The sequence below is a fragment of the Dicentrarchus labrax genome, unplaced genomic scaffold (assembly GCF_905237075.1).
Source record: "Dicentrarchus labrax unplaced genomic scaffold, dlabrax2021, whole genome shotgun sequence".
NCBI classification, from domain to species: domain Eukaryota; kingdom Metazoa; phylum Chordata; class Actinopteri; family Moronidae; genus Dicentrarchus; species Dicentrarchus labrax.
Window position 1 is genome coordinate 30,695,370 of NW_026136719.1, and position 27,432 is coordinate 30,722,801.

General features: G+C 40.5%; 1 protein-coding gene across 5 annotated transcripts in view; it reads right to left on the minus strand.

Annotated features, from left to right (window-relative positions):
- The window catches only part of dpy19l3 (dpy-19 like C-mannosyltransferase 3), a 58,838-nt gene that overhangs the window by 26,602 nt on the left and 4,804 nt on the right, over positions 1–27,432 (minus strand). For 3 of the 5 annotated variants that reach the window (XM_051380627.1, XM_051380626.1, XM_051380628.1), the window contains exons 4-13: positions 19,613–19,703; positions 14,734–14,855; positions 14,004–14,149; positions 11,137–11,260; positions 10,578–10,712; positions 9,146–9,277; positions 6,982–7,083; positions 6,295–6,368; positions 4,201–4,359; positions 2,651–2,779 (exon numbers count right to left, since the gene is read on the minus strand). In XM_051380627.1, coding sequence (XP_051236587.1) covers positions 2,651–2,779; positions 4,201–4,359; positions 6,295–6,368; positions 6,982–7,083; positions 9,146–9,277; positions 10,578–10,712; positions 11,137–11,260; positions 14,004–14,149; positions 14,734–14,855; positions 19,613–19,703 — 1,214 coding nt within the window. Of the gene's footprint in view, positions 1–2,650; positions 2,780–4,200; positions 4,360–6,294; positions 6,369–6,981; positions 7,084–9,145; positions 9,278–10,577; positions 10,713–11,136; positions 11,261–14,003; positions 14,150–14,733; positions 14,856–19,612; positions 19,704–21,055; positions 22,065–27,432 lie in introns of those variants that run through there. The other 2 variants (XM_051380624.1, XM_051380629.1) reach the window with 1 other exon arrangement.

Sequence of the window (27,432 nt, forward strand, 5' to 3'; positions counted from 1 at the left end):
AGTCCATCATCACAGTCCCTGAACCATAAATGACTGATGGAATACTATGATATTAATCACATTTAACATTTGCTGCCCTCTCTGTGGAAGTTTCAAGACTTTCAAGGCACCTGTAACCACATCCAACAATGCTGTCGGGTCCTCGAGTACACCTCTATTTTGCTATAGCAAGGGTTGAAGGTCAAGCATTGGAGGTCAACAAAAACATGATATTCAGTTTCAGTTCATGTTAAGTTACTCTAAACACATACAAATGCTTGACACTGAAACAAGACAAAAACAACTTTGCAAAAGAATATGGATTGTACATCAAAAAGGAGAGCCTGCAATGCATGGAGAATTGAGCTGTTGTGGAGGTTGAAGCCAGACAGCAGATATTGTTTGCTGGTTATAGTTCTGGTGTGACCAATGAGAACAAATTTGTCAAGGGCTATCGTGTCACAGCAGCAGTAAACGCTGGCAGCTAAGAGAGCCAAAACATTACTAAAATTAAGAAAAAGTGTCTGGATATGAAAGTTGACCACAAGAAAGTTGTTTCTGTTCAATGGTAAAGCCTGGGTGCCAGCATGGGTGTCTGGGCTCTCAACCCACAGCTCTAGAATCTAATAGATGGAGCCTCAGAGGTAGTGTTGTTCCACAGGGGGAACCTGCCAATGGGTGATGTAGTTAGGTCAACCAGAGAAATAGGCCAGTGTTTATGTGTGCCAGCAGGACACCAAAGAGAGAGAAGAAACATAAAATGGTAGAAGAATATGGTATAGAAGGCTAATGGGGCTAATTGTAAAGGAGTGATACACAAAATCAAATATCTTACAGTAGACTGACAGCACCATGCATTGTTTTGTTTTTTTTCTGTAATGTAAATACTATTGTTCTTAAGTTTTAAAATTCAACTGTCAAAATAAACTAATGGAGAAAAAGTAAGAAAGAGTGTTTTTCCTTTTACCTCTATAGCTTTTGACAGTAGAAAGGCACAACATGTCCAAACAACATGCTTCTTATATCCCTGGAACACAGACATTATCCTGGATCTCTTCGGATAAAGAGATCTGCTGTGGGTTAAAACCTTTGGACACAATCCATAGAGTAGCATGCCTTGCTGAGACACGCAGTGACTTTGCCAAAAAACAGCCTCTGGATCAATGGATAACTACTTTGCTTTTGGTGCCTACAATTCCCACTGACTCAAAAATAGGTTTTTTCAGACTTCCCAATTGTCATTGGAACTGGCCTATAGGGATCTTAACGGTGCTTTCTTTTGCAATATCTAATAATAATAAATAATAATCTAATAAAACCCAAAGAAATGGTGTTATAAAGAATGAACAGAAGTTATGTGACAACAAATGAACGCTTGTTAAACCCATACCCCAAACAGTGATTGTCTAATCATAGTCGAGTAACTGTAACTAGGCACAGCAGGTCAGTCAGGCTTTGGATTTCTCCACATGGACAAGCAGTGTGCATGTGGCTGTAGTAAGTGACACTCTAAAAGCATTTAGAGGGTGGTGTCATTTTATAGTCTTTCCAAAACCAACAAACAACAAAAACAAGTTTGTGATTTTAACACAGTCAGTCAGAGACCATCGTTTCAACCAACTAAGGAAGCTAATGTTTTTTAACTAGCTAGCTACAAATGATCAAATCTGTTATTATGACGACTGACAGGTGAAGTGAATAACACTGATTATATGGTTATCATGGCTCCTGTCAGTGGGTGGGATATATCAGGCAGCAAGTGAACATTTTGTCCTAGAGCTGATGTGTTAGAAGCAGGAAGAATGAGCAGCGTGAGGATTTGAGTGACTTTTGACAAGAGCCACATTGTGATGGCTAGACGACTGGGTCAGCATCTCCAGAACTGCAGCTCTTGTGGGGTGTTCCCGGTCTGCAGTGGTCAGTACCTATCAAAACCGTAACCAGAACCGGAGACAGGCTCATGGGTGGCCAAGGCTCATTGATGCACATGGGGAGTGAAGGCTGGCCCGTGTGGTCCGATCCAACAGACCAGCTACTGTAGCTCAAACTGCTGAAAGAGTTAATGCTGGTTCTGATAGAAAGGGGTCAGAACACACAGTGCAGAGCAGTCTGTTGGTCTGGGGCTGCACAGGTGGTCACAATGTTATGGCTGATCGTGTATATGTCCAATTTTGACAGATGAAGCAACAGTAACCAAGGGGGCCAGGGCTTAGAAATTGGTCAGTTGTTTGCTGGTGTTGTCTTGTGTGGCACAAACAAGAGCATTGGTGCACACAGTCAGTACAGTAAAGGATTGAAATTTTTGGGTGTCAGCAATACAGTGTAGTTCAGAGTATTAATTATCTGTTGTCCAACTATGACCATTCCTTCTGTTCCTGTTGTGAGTGGTGTCACGGTTTGAAAGACTAAGGCATTGTGGGATGGTACTTGGTGTTGAGGGCTGATCAGGGCTAAAGTGGACCACTCAGACACCTGGGGAAAAGCATTTGAGAGGCACTTGGATTCCAGCATCTGCTCACAAGCACACACAATCAAGCCATCAAGAGGAAAAGTACATCTGAAGAGTCCCTTCCTGAGAATTCAACCAATGGAGCTACGTGGGAATCTGTGTGAATCCAGGTATCTGCGTGTACATGATCCCTCAATTACATGTGCGTGTGCATGAGCTCACCTCATAGTGCTGAAAGCAAGGAGGCCAAAGAACAGTGTATGCAACAGATTATAGGCCACGTCTGGGCGAAAAGCCACCACTCGCACCTCTCCAGCTCCTTTCCTCTCCTCAGCTGAACTTCCTTTAGGTCTGCCGAGAAACAAAAAAAGGCACAAGACAAAAGACAACAGTGATACATAAAACATTACAGCCAGACGCTTGAGAAGAGAGGCAGAAGGGTTGGTGGGTGGAATTGATATTATTCAGATTATTCAGATTTCAGTAGCTGTTATTCAGATTTCATTAGCTGTTTGCGAGCAAGCGGACACGCAGTGATGCACACCCACGACCGTTTCTGTCTGCAGGAGTCAGCACACAGAGAAACAGAGAGAGGCCCGAGGGCAATGATGTCACTCCCACGATTTTTGCCTCCCGCACCGAACGAGATGGACGCTGGCTTCCATTTGAATACAAATCCAATCTGGCTCTTCCTTCTACGTGAGGTGGGGTAAACTGGATTAAATCAATTCCTGAACTGGCAAATAGCCCTTTGTTCTATGAGGTTAGTATTCCAGCCCTCCAACAGCAGAGGGCAAGTTGATATGCTAATGTGATTAGTTCACTGCGGCCCCTCACCTTGCACCACAGGCAAATGAAGCTTTGAGAGGCAGCTGGTAGAATATTCTGTTTTACAGAGCATGAAGCAACAATGCCATTAATAAACCTGCAGTTGTGTGGGCCGGAGGCATAGGAACAGTGACTAGCATTGTGACTGAGTTTCTGCCTCCTGATAGCCATCCTGATGTCCTCTTTTAAGCTGGCACTCCATTTACTCTCTGCAAGGGCTGAAACTCTCCATTCATTTACACTTCAATACCTCCTTTGACCAACTTGCCCTAATAAGGACACGTACTTGTTCAACTCTGCCAAATTTGAGGATTAAATACTAAATGCTGGCTGACACAAGGTGCTAACCTGAGTTATCATTTTGTTGTCAAACGGTTACAAATAGAGACTAAATACTTGTTAAGAACATGAGGAATTCTGTTATTTAATTTTTTTTAATTAACATTCTAATTTTCAGCGCTGTTTATAATGAAGATTGTAGATGGCAAAAAGTGCTCAGAAGTCTAGCTAAAATTCACCTTCACTGGATTAGGGAAATAGTATTTACATAATAATTTCAACCCTAGAATGTGTTAAATCTGCATTATGTGATTTCTGGGAGTTGCACAAACTGTTTGATCTCTGTTTTTTTTTTTCTTGACAACACCCCTTAAAAAAATAAAACGCTCCCATTTATATACAAGTAGTCTGTTTTTTAAAATATCTCCAATTGTAGCTCATTTCTGTACACTAACACTGACAACTAGCAAGCCAGCAATAGAGTGCAGACCTACTGAAGCTTAATAATCTTCCTGGTTAGCTGTTACTATCGGTCAACATTGTCCAAGATACATGACAGACAGACACTTATATGAAATAGTCAGCGACATAACTGACCATGTGACAGCAGGAATGTCTTCCCTTCCCACGTTCCCTCACTCATTTTCTGACGAGACATCACCTACCTCACGTTCTGCAGTGCGGCCACTGCCAACGTGCCACTGAGCAGTGGCAGTGTGAGGATGTAGGGGTATAGCAGCAGGGTACCAGCCAGGCGCTCCAGTGTGTCTAGGGGCAGCAGGCCAAAGGCCTCCTCACACAGATACAGACTGGCATCAAAATCCCTGCAGGGGGGAAGGTGAAGGGGGGGAAATAAAACAAGAGAAAGGAAAAGATGGACATAAAATAAATGAAGATGACACAGGGAGGAGGCAAATGACCTACTGGTTAGCAGCTGAAACTTTTAATGAAATCAAATTTTGGGGTTTTTGTCTCGTTTTGTCTTTGGTGCTTAACACTCATTGCGGTAGCGATGTAATCAATTAATATGTCAAGGACCATCTTTTGGATTTTCTGTTGATAAAGCTTAGGTTACTGTGGATTGCAACTATGTTAACTACCCAGAACTTCAAATCTGACTTATCTAATCCATACAAACATGTTGATTTTAGGCTAAAATAATAAAGTTAAGTTAATCCTCATCCAACTAATTTGGTCATTTGAACGCAGTTTGAGAATTGATTTGTTAATCCTACATGAAGTTAGTTTAATTAACTAATTGTACTTATACTGAAATATAATACTATAATAACTATAACGATAATGAAAGGCCACAGGAGTTGAGATCAGCGCTAATAGGATATGCAATATGGCATTTGCACATATTATATATAGGTATTTAAGGAAGCTCTTAACATAAACTAGGGGAACAGACAAATGGATAATGATTTCATTTGTGTTCCTGAAATGTCACTAGTGTTATTGGGTTCAAGCACAACTGTTAAACAATTATTTATTATGAGTAAATACAGAGTATAGGAACAGGGGCAAGAGATTCATAGTGAATCAAGCCTTGTCCAAGTAAACTTCATGTTTGTTCTCTACATGGAGCCGTGTGTTGTATTTTAGAGGCTTATCGTGTTTTTTTCAGTACCGAGATATAGTAACTAGTGAGTACATCTGTCACATAAATGTAGTGGAGTAAATAGTGCAATAATTGCCTGTTAGATGTAGTAGGGTATAAGTAAGAAATAATATGGAAAACAAATCCATCCAAAGTACAACAAAAATGTATTTAAGTTGAGTACATGAGTAAATGCACCTTGTTACTTACAATTGGTAGTGTATAAATATGGGGTTAACATTAAGAGGTCTTAGTCATGATCCTGCTAAATGCCGGTTTGAGGATTTGTTGTTCTAACAACAACAGCTCAAGATCATTTTTAAGCAGACTTCTAAATTATCCACCTTAAAAGCGAGACAGGTTAGTTATCCAGGTATAAAGAAGAACAACTTCATGAACCAAAGAAAGCTGCAAAAATCCATATTTATACGTGAACATTTTGTACATTATTAGTTATATATATTTGTATTTATCTTAATAGAAAATGTTTTAAAAATGAACTGAATGTATTTTCTCAACACGGCATGAGCGCACACAATAAACATGTTTTGTTTTTTCGTTTTGCGCATTACAATGGCAATAGTGCTTCTGATAAACAGCCGTGCCGATAAGTAATTGAACTGAGAATTGAGTTATCACAAAACACAGAACAAAACTTAAGGGATAAAAATAAGGAACACTTGGAGAGAAGAAATCTTAGCGAGTTAGAGACACGGGAACAAGGGCAGAGGCAGAGATAGAGTGTAGAGTAAGCACTGCATTTTCCACAGCCTCCTGAATAATTGAAGGGCCAGTTGTGTGGCGTTGGCTTGTGAGCCGTGTTATCTGCCACCCCGGAGCAGCTATCCAGTGGCTGAGCCACTCAACACACACAAAGTACCTGATCGATGGGAGGCCTGCTGGTGTAACCCCGCCATCTATTATTCACACACACTAACGCTCCAGGTGCTACAATACTGGTGCTTAGTGAATAACACAGTCACGCTGGATCAAATCAAGAGGTGAGTACAGGTACGGACTGCGCAGACTTTGTGTATGCACTATTGTGTGCGAGCACGCCCATGTGTCGAAATCTGGTTTGGTGGTGTGAGACCGTGTTCAACAACAGAAGCATGTAAATCTATGTTTGAGTGTGTACATATATGTGTGGTCATACCTCGTCGGCCCCAGGGCAAACTTTGACTTGATGAATTTAAAGATGTGTTCGTCTGATCTGAGCTGAAGTGCTTTCTGTAAACACACAATCACACACACACAATCACAATCACACACACACAATCACAATCACACACAATCACACACAATCACACACAATCACACACACACACACACACACACACACACACACACACACACACACACACACACACACACACACACACACACACACACACACACACAGAGAGAGATAAGGTCATCTTGTCAAGGCTGAAGATCAGCATTCTGAGATCATATGGTTACATCATACATAAGAGTTTTAGATACATGAGGAGAAGAAGGAGAAGAGGATGGCATCAGTGAAGGGAGGTGGTAGAGTATGGCAAAACAGGGGTAAGACCAGGGTGGGTGAAGCAGCAGTAAGACAGGAAAGGGGAGAGCAGAGGGAGAGGAGGGGAGGGAGAGCGATGAGAGAACAAAAAGAGAAAATAAGAATGCAGAGCAGTCAGGCGAGGAGATATGGAAAGGTGAGGTGATGGAGATAGGGGAGGAGAGGAGTGAACACACAAGGGGATTGGCAGAAAGGGGAAGGAGAAGATAAGGAAAGGAGGTAAGCAGATATAATCAGGGAGGAGAGCATGAGAAAGGAAGGATGTGGAAGGGGAAGGACGAAGAAGAGGAGCACCTTGGCCAGGTAGTTGATGGTGAAGGTGAGGAGGAGAACCATGGCGCTGTGGAGAAGCAGTTTGCCCAGACGAACCAGCAGGTTTCCTGTCTTCAAACCAGACTGCATGATCACACAACAAGAGATCAGGCAATGAAATCTGTTATATTCTCAATGTACCGTTACATTTAGAAATTTGACACATAGCTTCATTTGCACACACACTCACAATACTTTCAGATGATAATTACTTTTAAGGAAAGCTTGACTGAGGTGACGCAATGTCACTTTTTTTTCCCCAATTTCAGCAGAGAACATTTGCCAGTGTTGTTTTTGTTGATCAACAATATATATAAAAGGAACACACCAAGGGTTGTAGTGAGGTGCTGTTCACTGGAAGCAGACTTGAGAGTAGGAAAAAAGGGGTTGCACACTCTGGCTCCATATGCATTTCTCTTTTATTCAGATGATCATGTTTTGGCCCTTCTGCCTTCTTCAAGATCAGAAATAATAGTAAGACAAAGGCATGTTATACTGGCCACACCCTAGTTTCACATCTTATGGTTATTAGATCATCATGCTCCACCATTAGGGTGAGAAAATTCCCTTCAGGAATTCAGAATTTTAATTAGTGGCAGGAGATAAAGCCAATCAAATTACTTCAAACTTAATGACCAGGCACATGTCTCATATCACATACAGAGATTCAAATTATACATACAATTCTTTTTTGTTAAATATATTCATATATATAACATCAGCTAGAGATGAACACCATAAACAGCTTTATCTAAATATCTTATAAATAGAGGTGCAAAACACAAAACACCTCAAGTCACACTCTATATTATGTCCATGAGGTCCATCAGTCCAATAGTGTTCCCTCCTGTCACTTCCTCTCAGCCTCCCAAAAGGTTACTTTGTGGTTTTATTTTCCAAGAGGGAACACTATTCGATTCACCATGATTGCTGATACTGAAGAAAGCTGGAGGGCTAAAATGTTGTCATCTGAATAAAAGAGAAATCCATATGGAGCCAGAGTGTGCAACGCTTTCTTTCTACTCTTAAGAATTATAAAAACCCACCATCCACTCTTGATATCAGAGTCATTTTGCAGAGTGATGCTTCTTTTATCTCACAAAGGATCTTGGCTGAGTACAGACACCAGCTTGCACACTGGCCAGACAGCAGCCAAAAGTTTAATTTTGGCCATTAAAATGAATAAGATACAGATGATATAATATTGCTGTCTAAGACACTTTTAATTTAAACCAGTGAAAGATAAAAAAGTTTGCTTACCTGATTTTCCCCCTGATGTGATAATGTGCTTGTCTGCATTGCTAAACTGTGGTATATGAAGAGTTGATATGCTGCCCTCTATTTTCTTATAAGATTTTTTAATATTTTGGCCTGAGAGGATATACAATCACTTTATATATATATATATATATATATATATATATATATATATATATATATATATGCATATGTAGCTCTAATATGAAGAAAACAGCCACTTGGTGGCTGGTTGCAGCCACCTGACCAGTGTAAGACTATGCAGATTGTGTATACATAACACATGGTGCAGCTACAAAATTCAAATGTCAACAATGCCTAAAAAAAACACACCATGGGAACGGGACGGGATGGGAATCATTCTCCTGACATTGGAACAGGACAGGAGTATTTTTGTGAGAGAGAGATGGGACAGGAGTGAAAATCCTGAATTATACATGTCTGTTTTAAATGAAATATTTCACAATGATGGCATTTAGTTACTGTGCACAAACTATTTAAAGCCAGAAATTAAATCTCTCTCCTATTTCTGATTCTCAACCTTCCCCCGTCTTTCTCTCCATTCCACTTCCATCCTGTCACATTAAATGTTTCTGTAATTGTTGCTGTGATAAGATCTGATTTAACTAAATTACATTTAGACCTGACAGGAAAATGTGTCTGCAGCATACAAATTGTAATTATGTTCTGCAAAAACTCACTGCAGCACAGGCCTCTTCCCGTCAACCAAAGTGCAGGTTAATCTTCCATCTGTGTTTTATAAACAAGCTACCACAACTGTCTGAATCTTTTTTGTGAGACTCTGATATACTAACTGTTATACATCTCAAACTCTCACTTTTATTCTCTGCGCGCACACACACACACACACACACACACACACACAGACCTGGCAGTGTCTGATGAAGAGTGCGGCTACGATGAAGCTCAGGACGAGTGATCCCAGTATCATGGAGTTACAGAACTGGAGGAGCCACACACTCAGCAGACCGCTTACTTGAACAAGGTACAAGGTAGTCACCTAGAGAAACACACAAACAGTGCTGTAGACAATTTGGGCAGGTGAAGTATGATGATGTCATCCCGTACAGGAACATGCCACTGAACACCTGAGTACTGACCACCACTACCTGTAGGCCCGAAATGTTGTTCTGAAAGTGTATGTATTCCCTTAAAATGAAGGCAAACATGAGCCATTGCTTGTTTGGTATCAGCCACTATCATGTATTTCACATGACAACTTTATTGTGTACAAAGACCTGCCAACAGTGGCAAAAATACGTTTTTTCAAGAGAGAAGAAGTTGTGACTGGGTGCTGAGGTTACAGGACTAAAGCCACTTATTGCAATGAGTAATGACAGTCTGGTAATTTGCAGTCACCACAGCTGGACCCATGAAAGGAAGACGAGTAGCTAGACCCCTTCCTTTGTAGAATGTGGGACAAACAAAGATTGGGTGTTGAAATAACATGCCTGAAAAGTAAAATCTGGTGGGAATCAGTGCAATGCTAATAACGTAGGCTAACTATTAGGCTACTTTCAAGTGGAATACAATTAGAGCAATTACTCAGCTGAAATGTGTATCTGGCACAGATAATGTACTTCTTACGAGTATCATCACAGTGAAATGTGTCATTAACTGTAAGTAAGTTTTCTTTCTCTTGTGCTAAATTCTGAGGCTGTTCTGTAAATATTTTTCGAATAAATATAGAAACGTCTGATAAACGAATGTCCATGTCAGGTTTAAATGAACAACTTCTGATCAGTCCTGCCCACTTCCAGTTTAAGCCACCTCCATTACAGTATGATCAATTAGTTGGTTGAACAGATTGAAAGCATAATCCAAAGCAATAAAAATAAAAACTATCTGCTTGGCTAGATATCACTAGAGGTAGCCTAAGTTAGGAAATGCTGCTTTTTTTTGTAATTTGGGTGAACTGACCATGACCACCATTATTAAAGGCATCTATAAAACTGTTGACAGGATACCTCAAACTGCAAATAAGGTCAGTTATTACTCTTTGTATGACAAATGTTTAATCCATGACAGTTATCTTAATTTGTATAACTTTCTCAGATCCTAAAGAAGCCTACAGACCGACAGTGGCTACACAGGTAGGGCCACAGGGAGAAGCACTAGTGCGATGTGTGGACCAATGCAATGTGGAAATACATCCAGAAGCTAGAAAAGCATGGCTTATGTACTCTGTGAGCAATTTCCATCCAACTGTAAAGGTACCACTTTGGAGTCTGGAATCCATTTCTTACAATACCATCCATGGAACTGACCCTTCAAGTATCTGGTCCTTCTTGAAGCCATACCTGTGTAGTTGTTAGGAAGTCGACACAGTCCAGGGTGTATATGATAAGAGCCTGAACAAGTAGGATGAACTGGTTGAACTGCCATGTCAGACAGAAACAGAACGTCGTCACGTACATCAACCACACCATCACCTTCTGAGGAGGGAAACACACAAACACACACGCGCACACACACACTAGGATTAGATACTTGACCTGACACTAATGGCATATATTGACTACTCACTCCTGCTGTGCTGTTAGCTCTTTTAGAGACGGTTGGCAATTGAGCAGCTGTGTTGCGTGTGCAAAGTCAAGCTCAACCAATGTGTGCTGAGGACGGTCAGTAGATTTGATTTAGAGTGTGTGTGTGTGTTTGAGTGAGAGAGAGAGAGAGTTTATTTGTACTATTGTATTGTACATGTATTGTGTGCTTTGGCAACATGTTTGATTCATAACGTCATCTCAATAAAGCAGAGAGAGAGAGAGAGAGAGAGAGAGAGAGAGAGAGAGAGAGAGAGAGAGAGAGAGAGAGAGAGAGAGAGTGTGTGTGTGTGTGTGTGTGTGTGTGTGTGTGTACCTGCTGTAAGACAGTGAGCTGTGGCCTGAGGTAACAGGTGATAGCCGTAACCTGCAGCGCCAGGAAGGGCAACGACCAGTTCTCTCTGAGGGAGATGGTGAACTCCACACGAGTGGTATCTACCCTGAAAGGGAAGAGAGGAAGGAGAGAAGGAGGGATGGAGAGAGATAGGTGGACAATGGAAATCAATAATCAATTGATTTAAAAAATAATATCATAATGTTTAACTCAGACTTTGGGCTAAACAATAGGAAACACACTGAGTAACTTTTCCTCTGTCTGTTTGCATCTTCCTGTAGTATGTGTTGAGGGGCAAAACAACAAGAGGAATCAGTTTAATAAGATATAAAGATCATTCACTGATAGGTATTGTGATAGAAAAGTTAACAATGTAATTTATCTTAACAAATATACATTGTAATTACACAAGGTTTCAGTGAGTTTGCTTCAAACTGTTTTCTTTTTGATCAGGGCAGAGCTTTGTGCAAGTTTTCTGAAGTTGTAAAACTCCACTCTGTGACCCTCCATCTTACTGTTTACAGGGGTTACCACAGAAATCCCGCCTCTATATTGATCCAAAAGGACAGCGAAGAAAATGCCAGCAGGGTTTCTGAACTCATTTCAACTTTCAGCACATTTTCAGAAACACGCCAGACACAAAAAGAGCACACACCACTAACTCAACTAAAGACAACTAGGAGAGTCTTCTTCACCGCTAGATTCCCAGTTTGTTAAAAGTTAAACATTTTGGGAAATATGCTTTTCCCTTGTTTTTGCCAAGAATTAGATGAGAAGGCTGACAGCATTCTTATGTCTGCAAGACTGGAAACAGCGGGAAGTCTGGCTGCGTCCAAAGATAACAAAATCACACGCTCAACAATCTCTAAATTGGATTAATCACAACGTTATCTCATTTATTTAATCCTGCAAAAATGACAAGTTGTGGTTTTACAGAAAGTTACATGCTGTAAATATTTTTTGGCCAGTGATTTCGAGGAAGACTGCCTTTCTTGGATTTTACTACCAGAAATGAAACTTGCTCATTTTCAGTCGGACCACTACCGACAAACCACAGATTTAGTACATGTACAATAGATCAAGTCCTTAACAAGTTGACCACTGGTTGATCCGTAAAATAGTGTGAAACCATTGGCTGGAATTTGAATCACGCCACCCTTGAGCACAAGAATAAACTCAACAGGGACCCACATGTAAAAACATTTCTCCATAGCGTTACTAGTGGTCAAACACTCAGAGAACTTTTAATGTTGCCAATCTCTTGCCAATAAAGATTTGAGTGGGATTAAAAAAACTTGAAAAGTGGAGGGAGATGAACAGAAAAACAACTCAGGGTCTTTTTAACACCCTTTACAAACATCTCCTTGAAGTTTACTTGCAAAAAGGTCAGAATTAGTCTAAAGCCCCTATTACACTGGACAAAAGACACACTAACACCCACTTACATCTGGCTTTTGTCTTCAGTGGCAAAGGCAACAATCAGCATTCAATCCTAGGTCAAATGACTCTGCAGTAGTCAGCAGTGTTTATCGGCTCCAGCCCCAATCAGCAGTGATGGAAACAGGACATTGGGTGGACACACTAATTTGCACCCCTTTTCCATCTTGATGCTGATGTTGAAGTTCTACATCATGTATAGATTTTTACAGTCTATGGGAACAACGTGCAATGGCGGTTTTGTTCACACTGCCAAACATCGAGGTGAGAGAGCTTCTCCTGATTCGAGGGGAAGAGAAAATAAGGAGACAGGTTACTGGCACTTCCTCCAGCGCTGACACAGCACTGTGCAGATAGGTCTGGCTATGTAAGACTACCAGCACTGTGCAATATGCAACAAATGCTGAGTGGAAGAGGCACTGCCTGCAGCCCAAGGCAAGTAACAAATGCTGCTCTCTACTGTTCACTAACCCTGCTTTCCACTGCATTTGTAAGGTCCAATGTAACAGATCAGAAAATCAAAAAAATCCAATATGAACTCATCAACTGGCAAGGGGAAATGAGTGAATCACCTATTTTTAGCAGGTATATACACCAATCAGCCATAACATTATGAGCACTGAGAGGTGACGTGAATAACACTGATTATCTGGTTATCATGGCTCCTGTCAGTGGGTGGGATATATCAGGCAGCAAGTGAACATTTTGTCCTTAAACTGATGTGTTAGAAGCAGGAAGAATGGGCAGCGTGAGGATTTCAGTGACTTTGACAAGAGCCACATTGTGATGGCTAGACGATTTTTTCTTGTGGGGTGTTCCCGGTCTGCAGTGGTCAGTACCTATCAAAACCAGAACCAGAACCAGAGACAGGGTCATGAGTGGCCAAGGCTCTTTGATGCAGGTGGGTAGTGAAGGCTGGCCCGTGTGGTCCGATCCAACAGACCAGCTACTGTAGCTCAAACTGCTGAAAGAGTTAATGCTGGTTCTGATAGAAAGGGGTCAGAACACACAGTGCAGAGCAGTCTGTTGGTCTGGGGCTGCAGAACAAGACCAGGGTGCCCAGGTGGTCACAGTGTTATCGGTGGTCAAAGGGTATGAGTGATACTGAACCAATTCACAGAGGCACAAACATGGTAAAAAATGTGAGATGTTTATTTTACTATTTAGATTTTTGTGAAATATAAACAAACAGAAATGTGAGACTTTATGGTTGCAAACTAAATGTATAGTTTGTCAAGCTTAAGTGAGGATTCACCTGGATATCATCCAAAATAATGAAATAAACCCTTAAGCTCACACTGAGACATGCGTCTGAGTCTATAAATGTTATTGCAATTTCACATGTCAAAGTGGCCTAGCACTTTCCCCCTTTCACTGTCTCACGCACACACGAGCACACAGTTATTACCTACCTGTTGAGGATGTACCAGATTCCAGTGAGAACACCAGCCAGCCAGGAACCAGACAGAAGCCATGCTGTGAGGTACAGAGCAATCACATACACCGCTTGGAGCGAGAACACTGTGTAAATGTAGAAATACACTGGCTCCAGATATGACTGGACAACGCACGCACACACACACACGCACACGCACACACACACACACACACACACACACACAACACATTAGTTCATTAGACGTTGTAAATGAACACACAGAGTTGACTACAGTGACAGCGACTGACTCGGGCACTCAGAAACACTGTGGCATTTTCAACGTTTGGTCTGATATTTCACTTCCTGGCATTCTTGTCAGTCTCACAGTGAGATCGCTGAGGAAGTAGCTGTTTCTCAGTTAATTGATATTCCAATACAGAAACCTTTTCCTCCAGTGTGACAACTGCAAGTGTGCCAAGTCATGTCAGCTAAAAAGACCAAAATGCCGAACGTCACAGCACCTAAATGCCTGTCAGTCTGCTAATATCACTAACATTAAGAATAACTTGGTTAATAATAATGACAAAAGAAAAATAAAGATTTATTTTAAATAATTCAATTTTTCACAAGAATGCTTTATTTCATGAGACAAAATGACAAGAAAAGTCAAAGAGAGAGTCAATCATTTGTGATGGTGGCAATACTCTAATCTTCTGTGTTTTATAAGTCTATTGTAAATGGCTGACAGCTGAGTGATGTGTTACCTGTATGGGTAACAATCTGTAGAGAACACTGAGAAAGACCTCTTGGTAGATATTCATTCGTTGTAGGAGATTAATGGTCCTCTTGGATTCTGTCAAGTTGTCATGGATCAAATCTGAGAGCCCTGGGAACACACACACACAAACAAACACACACTTTGTGTCACTGTGGAGAAATGGTGACATTTTCAGACTGATAAAGTGTATGGTGCTATTAAAGAACAATAAAGGTGTTTGAATTTTCTGTCAGCCACTAAAACCATGGACTGTACTGCTTGAATTGAATTCCTTAATTGCTGAAAGCACAATGGATGTCTGAACCCATCAGTGCATTCAACCTTGGAAGCCCTCACAACATCACCTCCTTGGCTGGATTTAAAAAAACTACTGCTGTGCTGCTTTTTCTCCAGAACACCAATAATTCATGTTAATATGTCAAGGTCTCCTACAGTGTTTTATATTACCAGATATTAAAAGTGTCCTATTAACTAATATTTAAAAAATGTATGAATTAAAACATTAACCTTTGAAGGGAAAAAGCAGAGGAGCAAATGGCATGCACTGAGTGTGGCTGTTGTTTAGGTCGTCATATACTAACTAGATTGATCATGAGAGGAGATGTACCTGCACGTATCTCGTTCAGCTTTTATTGTTTCAGACTGATTTATGTATTCAGCATACTGTAGTGCTTTTAGGTCTGTGCTTCTGATCAGTTAGTGTCTAATAATGCAGCACACTGTCATATTTAGTCCATATTCCTATTATTATTAATACCCCTCATTTCATTGTTTTGCATGTCTAGTATTAAGAGCCTCTGTGCTGCAAGTATTAAACAGTACCTGACAATGTAGTCTAATGGTGTCCTGAATTATGTTTTTATTAACATTAATGTTCTTCGGTGTTCTTTTTCTGCATGCTTATAAATAATCTCAATAACTCTGTCATTTAAATATTATATTCTATTTCAGACTTCGTAACATCCGTCCAGGGACTACAGATGAAAAATAGGCTCTTAGGTAACTCTGGCACATTTACAGGAACATCTATTAATTTGCACAGTCCCTGTTAAATACACCAACCAGTAAATAAAGTGTCAACATCTGGGTGGCATACTGCCTTTGCTAAACAATTTCCCAATTATCATTATTATTATTGTAGCAAGGCAGCTGGGCTTTGCATCACTTGCCCGGCACCAAACAGCAGACAAAGTTAGTAACAAGGTGGTGAACATAATGAAGCATTTAACAGCTAAAAAGTCAGACATTTTCCCTTTTTTTGCCAGGATGCCACAAACACAAGTCCAAATGAATGATAATGTGTTTCCACATTCTGGATGTGTCAATTGTCAACTGGTGGTTATAATTTCAGAATTCATCATTGTACAATAAGGTTAATGCTAAAATTATAAATAATCTGATCATCATTTGATCATCATACTGTTTTTGCGTCTTTTGCATACAGCATAATGTGTATTTAGTAAAATTAAACTCAAACTGTCAAAATAAGCAGTGCTGATCAAATATGAATCAAGATTATATTACTGCATTGTCTATTTTTCACCTAAAACCTTTTTGCGCCATATTTTAGGTAAGGGTACTCTGATTGATTGACACATCGATTTGCTTGGGCGGACCACCAGTATATTTACGATCAGGGACTTGTTTTAGTATTTTGCAGAGAAACAGAGAGAGAGCTGTTATCTGGTGGACAGAGCAGGTAAAGCAACAGTTTTGTTTTTAATAGGAAACATCATTAACAAGCCTACTCTTTAGTGCACGGAAAAACTGAATCGTGGATGGAATTCAAAACATCAACTTGTGTTTCTTGGGCGACTTTATAAAACTTACTGCTGACCAACAAAGTTCCGGCACAGACACATACAGCCTGCATATGGAGAGTGGCAGAGAGAGGCAGAGCGGTCGGTGTGTGTGAGATAGAAGTGTGTGTGTGTGTGTGTGTGTGTGTGTGTGTGTGTTTGGGGAAAGATGAGGGAAAAAGCAAGTGCACGTGAGTATTAGTTAATTTCTTTTTTCACCATTTTAATTCTACTTAAATTATTCACCATATTATGGTGTTTTATTCATTCACAATCGAAATAGAGACATAACCTCCACAGTTGCACTGTCATTCTGTGGAAACACTTTTACGCTCTAAGCTGCTCCCAATAACCAACAACAGGCTGTGGTTTAAGCTGTGTTATGTTGAACATGTTGCCTGCCAATAAATACGCAGTTGTCAATTCATAATTTAACAATTCATGAATTTTAATACTTAATATATAATGTTGTTTAGAATAGTAAATGATAAATAAATAAGGCTAGACTATAAACACAAGGCTTTAAATAGACCCAGTGATCGGTACTGGGTTGCTTCTAGTGAACGGGGACTGGCCTCAAAAATCCTGATTGGAGTACCGTTCATTTTAGTATAATATTTATCTGTAATATGAGAAAGTGTTGAAACCAAGCGCAGCCAATGAACGCAGGTAATGCCAAAGTCGAGGCTTCAAAACAGTGCTCAAAGGGTGACGTCATAATAGGTTCACACTTCCTTTTGGCCTGTCTGACTTCCATTTAGCTTAGTGTCACTGTAGTCCTCTATCTCAGCAATTACTACTCAGTTCAAGGGGATTATTACAGCAAAAACTACAAAGATAAGACCCAAGTTGTGATAAACCACAATTATCCTTAAACAATAGCAATATCATGTCATCCAAAAAGACTGATACTGACATTATGTGACACACACACACACACACACACACACACACACACACACACACACACACACACACACACACACACACACACACACACACACACACACACACACACACACACACACACACACAGGGTGTAGCACTATTATTATGTATTTAGTTTGACTGAAATAAAGTGTGACACCAAACCACAAGCAGAGAGCCAAGTTTGTGCTGCAGGTTGGGATGTGTCAGCCTGATCTCTGCTGTGGACTTGATCCATGTAAGACCATAAAAACCAGCGCTGTTTTCAATAAACAGAAGTACACATTACCACCCACACGTACACGATCCACTCCAGTTCATTCATTCATTTTTAATCTCCCTTTTCTCTCTGTCCTTCTTTCCTCCCTCACTTTGATTCCTCTTACCTATCTTAGCTAATTTTTCCTTCCCTTCTGCCCTTATTCCTTTCATCTTTCCCCTCCATCCTTGCTCCCTTTCTGCCACCTCACTTTTTTCCTTTTCCACGGCAATCTTCTCATTTCTTCCATTATGCTTTAACTCCATCCTCCCTCCCTTACCCTTAATACTTGAACTACTGTAATTTCTTCGTATCAAGCCTTTCTGCTGCGACAGGAAAAGAAGTGAGATAGAAAGGGAGGTCAGCCAGTTCCTCAACTGATTAGTCTAAAGCTCAATTATTTGCCTTAGTGGAAAATTAGGACTGTTTCCAACTAGGGATTTTACATGATAATGGGAACAAAATAATTAGACTAATTTCCCTTAGACCAGACTGTGCGTCATGAGAAACCACAGTGATTTGTTTGGTCTGGTTGTAAAATGGAGGGGGAAATGTTTCTTTCTCTTGTAAGGGTGGACAAAGACAGCCATCTGGTGTCTCTATCCAGGTATGAACAATTGTGACCCTAACTGCCTGTCCACTGTTTGTTACAGGCTGCCACATATACAGTTGACAATAATAACAGTTCCACAAGCAATGTATACTCTCTTTTTAAATGATAAGATGTGGTTCAGCATTTGTAGAAAAGGACTTAAAACCAGGCTAGCAGAGCACACAAGCTTTAACCAGACCCAGGACGAGGCATAACTCTGTGGCAGTGGATTTCAGAGAGGCCAATCACCCGTTGTCCTTAACGTCACATCTCCGAGAAGCAGACAATTTAAATACCCTCTTACTCCAAAGAGAAAGTTTTCTCTTCAGACTCACACCTAGAGGTCTGAATCAAAAGTGAGTCATACAACAGGTGTCTTTTCTTCCCTGTTGGGGTTTGATCTAGCTTACCTTGTAGGGGAAAAAGTGATTTCTTCTCATCTACTTTTCTATTACAACATATTTTAAATGTAGGTGATGTAGATTTTGATACACCTGATACCACCACCATCAGTTTGTTGAAAACACCATCTCTGGCTGACTCTTTATTAGAATCCTGTTAAAAGGGTTTAAATGTACCACAGCAAGACAAAAGCTGCATGTCTCAAGCAAAAAGTCTCCTCACTAGTTAATGATCCATGTTACTTAGAAGAGTAAATAAAAGCACTGTTCTTATGTTGCAGTGTAGAGCTACTGTAGGTAGTCTTTGTATTATAAGATCAGACTGCTATATTCTATCTTAACCTGTGTAGCTGCTTGGCTTACATACTTTTTTCACTTTCAGTGTTAAAAAAAAGGGCTTTCAGGATGAGGACGAACAAGTACATGTGTTTGGCAAATGTAACGCTTTCTCAGGTTACACTGACTCGAGATGCAGGGATGTAAACTTCTCCAAATCTATTAAAGAGACAGACAGAGCTGCTAAAGTTAAACTAAAACACTGACAGCATCTAGAACCAGTGTTGGGAAAGTTACTGAAAATGTGAAATTAGTTACAGTTTATGGTTACTTTCTTCAAAAGTAATTTAATTACTTTAACAATTACTGCTTATAAAAGTAATTAGTTACCAGGTAAAGTAACTTAAACGTCTGCTTCAGTTCTTTCATTAATGCACACAGCTCATATTAAACACACTTTTTAATCCATTCCTTACACTTTGGATGAGAGGTTTAGCACACAGTCAATTAGACTCAAACTCAATATTAGAGATGACATAGAAGGACTGGCTGATACTCGATACATTTAGCAAAAGGCCAAAAGGCAGAATCACCATAAATAAAGTGTTTACCTTCCTGTATGGATGGGGCCTGTAACATTTGCTTGAAGTAGGAGTAGTACAGTCCACACTCTGTCCGAAAGGAGATCTCCCGCTCCACTTCCTGAAAGGAAAAAGGGGAATTTGGTTGTATGAAACCAAGCACTTCTGTTCCTATAATATGGAAAACAGATATCTTGGCAAGACATGACAGAAACATGGAGCATAGAGGCAAAGCAGCTAATACACTGGTAATCCTCAACAGCAACAATAAGACAGGTACCACAATGTGTGTGTGTGTGTGTGTGTGTGTGTGTGTGTGTGTGTGTGTGGCGTGTGCTGGAGGATGTCTTCCCAGGAGATTTCCTGCTTGCCAGTTCCACTGGGGGGTAAAAACAGAACGGCGAACAACCAGCTGCAGAATATTAAGTCGATCGTTTATTTATCCTATTCAGTTTGTAAATGGTTTTTAAAGATGCTTCACTAAAAAGAAGTTCTTAAACAATAGTGGTATATGTTGACATATTGGTTAAGTGATTTAACAAAGTCTGTCAAACTGATTCTCCACTATTATTGTCTCTCCACAGATGAATGAGGTCATTCTTACGCATCTCAACATCTGCCTATTAAAAACTAAAGTGTATTTCTGAGTGTTATCACAATGCCATTTATGTGATCTTCTTCCAGTAAAGACTTATGATTAATAGTTCATCCCTCATTAAAAGACCATAAAAAATGACTAAATGGACAAAAAATGTCTTAGTCCACTAAAACCTTAACAACTGACCGACGAAATGACTAAGAGCCCTACTGTCTTCCATTTGATTTCCATAACCTAAGCTATTACATTAAAAAAGACAAATCCAACATTTAGTGACATTCAAATACAGAGGTACTTAACTTGCTTAATTAGACTTCTTGCCAGGATGGTGAGGGCATGCATAGACTGTGCCGACGTCACCCTGACTCTCTGATTTTGTTACACCAATTAGGGTGGGACAGTGTGCCCCTTTTAAGTTTAGTGTCCTCAGTAAAGTCCCAGCATAGCTCCATGTATATTCTCATATTCTCATGCTCTTTGAATACATTAATACACTGTGACATGTGGACAGGACAAGAAGAATCTGGGGACAGAACCACCAACCCTGCAATTGGACAACTAACATCATGAGTCACTGATTATCACTGACATGTCAATGATGACAAATGTGCCACGTGTTAAAATAATAAATAAATAAATAAATAAAATAATAATAGTTATGGCACTAGGCATTTTATGTAAATTATGTACATACACACACACTCACACAGTGAGCTGAGATTGGACCACTGAGGGGTGTGACAGTTTTTATTGCACTGTGTTACCAACTGATCCCCTTGGAACTCTCCCCACAGGCTACTGCTGAGAGCGAGGGCTTGTCTAGAATGTGCTGGGTAATCAAAGGTTCAAATTAAAAACAGTATCACAACTCCTACCGTGAGCTGAGAGAACCACAGCAGATTCTCATGTATGGCGTTGACGCACCAGGCCTGAGTCAGTGCCAGCAGCCCAGCTAATAACAGCCCGGCTGCCATGGAAACACACTGTCGACAAGGCCACCAGGGTAGAATGCCTGAACCGGAACACGTACCGGATCTTCCAAGCAGAGAAACCTCCCCTGTACCACCCTCTGGCGTGGCATTAGACCTTTCTGTCCCACACATTATATTACTGCTCCATCTCCCTTCAGCTGGGTTATCTTGTGAGAGGCCCAAATGATGTTCTAGCTTGCTCAGCTTAACTCTCTTACGAAGCACCATTGCCTGAGAAGACGGAGATTATCAATAACTTCTTGGAGCCTTTGATGAGCTGAATCCAGGTAGATAAACAGCATGCTCCTGGGTTGAGCTATAGAACTGATCCAAATCCATTACGGCAATAAATGTAAATGCGGTGTGTTTTTCTTTTCTTGAAGTCAGTCCAAATAAATTAGCTTTTTAATCGCTTCAAGTTCCTTGCCAAAAGGAAATATGCTAAAGCTTTCTCTGAGGGAATGAGCAGCTGATTTTCTTCCCAATCCTTCTTTTGAGTTTGCTCGAGGCAAAACAAGCATTGGCTTTTCACCAAGAACTCTGATGAGATGGCTAATCCTCAGTTTAAATTAAGGTCAAAGAGAATAGGCCTGGTTAACAAGTTCACACATTGCTCATTCCCTTGAAAGCTAGTTCACTTCTCAGAAGGCACCGATCCTCTTCCCTCTGTTTCTCTCTGTTACCATTTCCTCTTTATGGGTCTTTGAATAACTCCCATCTCTCCGATGTGGTACTTGAAGAATCCTAGCAAGGGTCCGTCGAGCATTGGCCTTGCTTCGTTTTCTCTCTGTTTTATGTCTTCCAGAGCCAACCTCTGCCTAACCTCATCTCCAACACAGACTTCAAAATGAAAAGTAATGTTCCTCAACAAATCAGCAACTAAGTATGCAGAGGAAAGCAAACAAAGACTGAGCCACAGCAGGTCTGCGAGCAACTGGATAGGCTGTAGATAACTGGAGCAGCCAGAGGGAGGGAAAGAAAAGAGATGACTACTGGTGACCTCTTGTCTATAAAAACACACATGCACACAGGAAAAGAATAAGATGGGGTGGGGGTGGGGAGCAGCGTGGGGAACACGTTGGAACATCATTCGGAAAATGCAGGGAACTTTTGTTCGAGGGTTTGTGGATCTGGAACTGACGTCAAGCTGTGAGCACATGTCTGAAATGAACTCCATGAGGCAACGGTCTCACTGCATACGTAAGAGTGGTGATAATAAGCATTCTAAGGGTGTGTGTGAAAGAGACAGAGAGAGCGAAGGAGTGAGAAGAACTTGATAATAAAGCCCCCAGACGCTATAACCTCAGGCTAACACTGATACCACATTTCCCCAACAGCACATTGAGTGAGGAAACCACGTGAGATTTTTACAACCAGTTTCCTTTGTGTTAAACAACATCTTCTCCACAGACTGCTAACACTCCAATACCATCAGTTATGTAGAGTCAGGTCAGGCAGCAACAATCGCAACATCAAGCGGGCAGGACTCCCAAACTCCCAAATTACTTTCCAGCATGTTTCACAGTCCTTTCCATCCTACTTGACCTGGACACACTTTAGAGTGCATGTGTGTGTGAGTATAGAAAGCAATTAAAGTGAATGTGTGTGAGAGAGAGAGAGAGAGAGAGAGAGAGAGAGAGAGAGAGAGAGAGAGAGAGAGAGAGAGAGAGACAGTGGATCTCTAAGGGCAAGAAAATACATCGAGCAGTTCAAGGTAAGGTCGGCCTGCAGTAGCAGCTGGCATAGCCACAAGCATCTGAAATGAATATAAGCTGCATTACACCCTTTGCTCAGGCTTGGAAAAGTGCAAGTGTTTTTTTTCGCTTGACAATGTATGTGTTGCATGTGGACCTGTTCACACATTTTTGAAAAATACCTGCTCAGACACATTTGAGGGTGGTGCAATGGTAGTTCTTACCCTCTCCGCCATAACTAAGCTGATCAAATCACTATTTTATGTTCATTCACTAAATATATTTTAATGAAAACATTAATATCTTGAGATCACTATGAAAACAAAGTATAGGTCAGGCATGTGCAAACTATTCCATACATGGCCGTGTGGCTGCAGGCTTTCATTCCAGGCTCAGCTTATTTAACCAGTGATTGGTTGGAACAAAAACATGTGGATCCAAAGCATCTTGCTGGATGACAGCAAAAGTTGAGCTATATTTTATTCTCACTCTGTTGCCCTCCATTATGACTATTTGCAGCACAAATACTTGCGTAACAAAATGAAAAAAGAGAGAGTTTGAGAGAGAAGTTCAAACCAAGCTTACTTACAGCCACTCTCATCCTTTGTGTACATAAATAAATACAGACCATCCATACCATAACATTTAAGAGTACCTTACATAAGAGTAACACAATCCACATAAGCACATAACAATGCATACATACTATTTACAGTGCATGTGGGAGCGTCAACTATTCGGCAGCCAGACCGCCTGTGGAAAAAAGCTGTTACTGGGACAGGTGGTGTGAGGTTTGATGGGCCGGTAACATTTCTCACACAGAAGAAGAGAGAACAGGGCTTTCTCTTTGTGGCCAGTGTTGTAAATGTCCTGGAGTTGTGGTAATTGTGTGTCAATGGTTTTAGCTGCTTTACTATCCTGTTTATGTTTTATACAGTCCTGTGCCGTCAGGCTGCCGAACCACACTGTGATGCAGCGTGCCAGCACACACTCGATGGTGAAATCGGTAAAAGTACAGCCTCTGCTGTGCCTTCTTGAGGATGCCCTTGGTGTTGAGGGACCATGTGAGTGTGTCTTTAATGTGTTGACCCAGAAATTTAAAACTGCCCACAATTTCGACAGATGACCCGCTGATGGAAACTAGAGCAGAATTTTTTTCTTTCCTTCCCAAAGTCAACAATGATTTATTTTGTCTTACTGACATTAAAATAATAATGAAGGTCATGACACCAAAGGGCTAGGATCTTATTTACCCTCTCATCACTGTCACCTATCAGTCCAATCAGATATCCTTACTAAAGACATGTATTTTCAGCATTTTCAGATTTAAGCAGCTCTGTGTTAACATAGTCTTAGACAGAGGCTTTGATAGCATTAACAGAAGGAAACATTTCACACACACACACACACACACCCCCACATATGCGTGCAATAGGTGATGATGTCAGCCAGGAGCCCACTTATGTGGGAACATTTCTTCGAATTGTTCGCCAGTCCTGTAAAGTGACCTGCATTTATTATGAATGAAAGCATCTGTCCTCCTCTTCCCTTTCACACACATACAGTAAACAGTACCGTCCGTACGGATTCTACTCAATTAACCACATGTGCTGCTTTGTCTCTCTGTGACAAAAACTCATCCATTATCCTGTGCAGATTGCCTCTATGTGGGTCAAGACGCGTTGCACATTTGCATGAGAAACAGATGAGGCACCTGGCTGGCACTGCGAGTTACTGATGAGACAAATTCGGAGCCGTAGATTTTTGAGAGCTGGCCTGCTCAGTTGTTTTGTTTGATTCCTCAGTCTCCCTTCTGTTCTACACAAAAATGAAAATCCATTTCTGTGATGACGATGCGTCTATAAAATCTGAACCAATGTGTACAGATAAAACTTTATTATCTGGAATGGTCGCTAGTTTTGATTTATCACTCCTTGTGAGCAGAAAACAACTCGACCAAACTGTGAAACTCAAACTTTCTAGCAGATTCAGACAAATCTGAACTCTCCAGTGTTAGATCATTAGCCTCTCACTCTCTTAATACCTACTAGCTTAGTTAGCTTAATTAGCATTCAAGTAAATACATTAAAGCTGAGTATACATCTGAGTAAGTGTCCCCTGTAGAACTATTTGATAATAGAAGTATCGTTCAGAGCAGTGGTCTGGGAACCAACTTCATGTGGCCAGTCCTCAGGTTGAGACCACAGCTCTAAATGATACTTCCATTTTATAAATTGGGAATGATTTCATATATATTTAGTTGAAATATAATATATATTTCTAGAATATATATAACTAGAAGCCCAGTGAGAGAATGTATAAGAATGACTATTCTGTTTAGTTTTCACTCTTCACTGTTCTGCCAATTTACAGTATAGGCACATATGGAATAATTAAATCTGTATACCACTGTAACCCTAGAAGGAGGGGAAGTTACTTTGTAAGATTTGTTTTTGAGAGCCATATTCTTTTTTTTTTTTTTTTTCTGAATTTGGGTTGGATCTATAGTTTGTATTGATGTAGCCATATCTCTGACTGTTGTATCTCTGAATGTTCTGGTACCTGGCAGTTAAAACTTTATACACCTATCCATGGTACAAACCTTCAGAACCACTGTTATACAAAACTCATCCTATAGTATCATACCATCATATGCAAACCACACAAAATGAGACTAATCCAAGCCACACCAAGTGACCTGCATTTCCTGCCTTGGTTGATTCATACATCTAGCAAAACAAATGACTATTACTGCACTGCTACATGAGGCATAAACAACAAACAGCAGCAGTGTTCATTTACATTTTTCTCCAGTTATGATTTTGACAGAGCGATCTGTTCTGCCATGTCAACCAGATCAAAATCTGCTATGTCTCAGTTTGAACCAGAGTGTTGGTGAAGCTTTGGAAGGGGGATTTAAATTACATCATATCTGGCAGGGCACAATGTTCTGTTGCTGTACAACACGGAACAGACTATAAAAAGGACTGTGTAACCACCAGTCGCCATGGTGTTTCAAGACTTCATGTGGTTCATTTAATGGGCCTGCAAATCAATCCTATGCAGTGCATGGAAAAACAATCATCCCACTTCAGGATGAAGTGTTTATGACGTGTTTGCATGCCATTTTAGGGAAAAAACTGGATGAGGGGATGCATTTGATTGGCACTTATGTTTCCTCTTGAGATACATAGAAAATGTGCGTGAATTTTTTTTGTTTTAAAATGTTAAATCTGGGAGACATTTTCCATCTGTAAATATCCACAGATATGGTGGTGTGGTTGATGAATCCTACACATGGATGTCAAATTCTTAGGTAACCTCCATATAAAAGTGTCAGATGCATCAATGTGGTCATCTCTGCTGCTTCTTAACAAGTGCCTCATAAAAGAGATAAAAGACTATGTGTTGTCTGCATTCCCAGATCATCTTCCTGTGCTGGCAGAAACTCAGTGGAAATATCAGTGGGTTAAACTGTCTGTGAGATATAGAGTACTAAACCGATGAGACATCTACATAATGGTACGGTACAGAATTAGTGGACAAAGGGCTCGGCAACAAGTTGTCACATAATGATTATTTTTTTAACGTGTACCAGTTGTTAACATTCACAACTCTAGTAAACAGCAAAACTAATTTGCTCCATTCTGGTATGAAGAGAAAGTCTTTAGTATTTAAGTCTTTTTTTGCTAGAGGCAAATACTATATAAAGAATCTATCTTAATTGCTAGTGCTTTGCTTTTTCAAAAAGAATTCCTCATCTAAATGTAATCCCTGCTCCCATTCCATGCCTGCCTATCATTAATGTTACACAACGCCATTCACTCTTGGCATTCTTCACCAGTTGGCCCTGGTATGTTTACCCTTTTTAATTGTCAACAGGACATTCTTTAGTTAAAGGGCCAGAGTGCAGTGGCATCTAGCAGTGAAGCTGCAGATTGCAAGACACTAATTGACATTAATTTTGGTTTTACCAGATACAGGATCTCTTCTATACTTAACCCATGGATAGGCCACATTAACTATCATGTAAACTGAATTTCAGTTTTTGAATATGGTTTATCAATGTGTTCCTAAAGTGTAATGATTGCGTTAGAAAAAAAACAAATCAAATTATTAGGCTGTAGAATGTACCAAGGCTAAGTCCTTGCTGCAGCTCCCATGGGTTTGACAGGTATCTGAATCTGACAAAGATTCAGATACCTGCTCACACTGCTCAATGAACACATCAGACAATTGCTTCCACGCCACCTGGCTCTGCCCACCAACTCATTACTTCTGGAAACAAGTCACTGACAGGATATATCTCATTATGAGCTGAAGCATCCCTCTCTCCATCCCTCCATCTGCGTAGAGACTTCTCAGTTATCAACCCACCCATCCAAAACTACAGACCCATACTCACTGTCCTTGCCATTGGTTAAACCTTCTCACAGAATACCTATTTTCCCACAAAAATAATTTCCCCCCCTACACACACACACACACACACACCTTAAACTAGGGGCACCAACCACATAACTGGCACTTCACTAGCAGCATCAACAGCATTTTTGAGGAAAAAAACAGTAACAGTGAAGTGCCTTT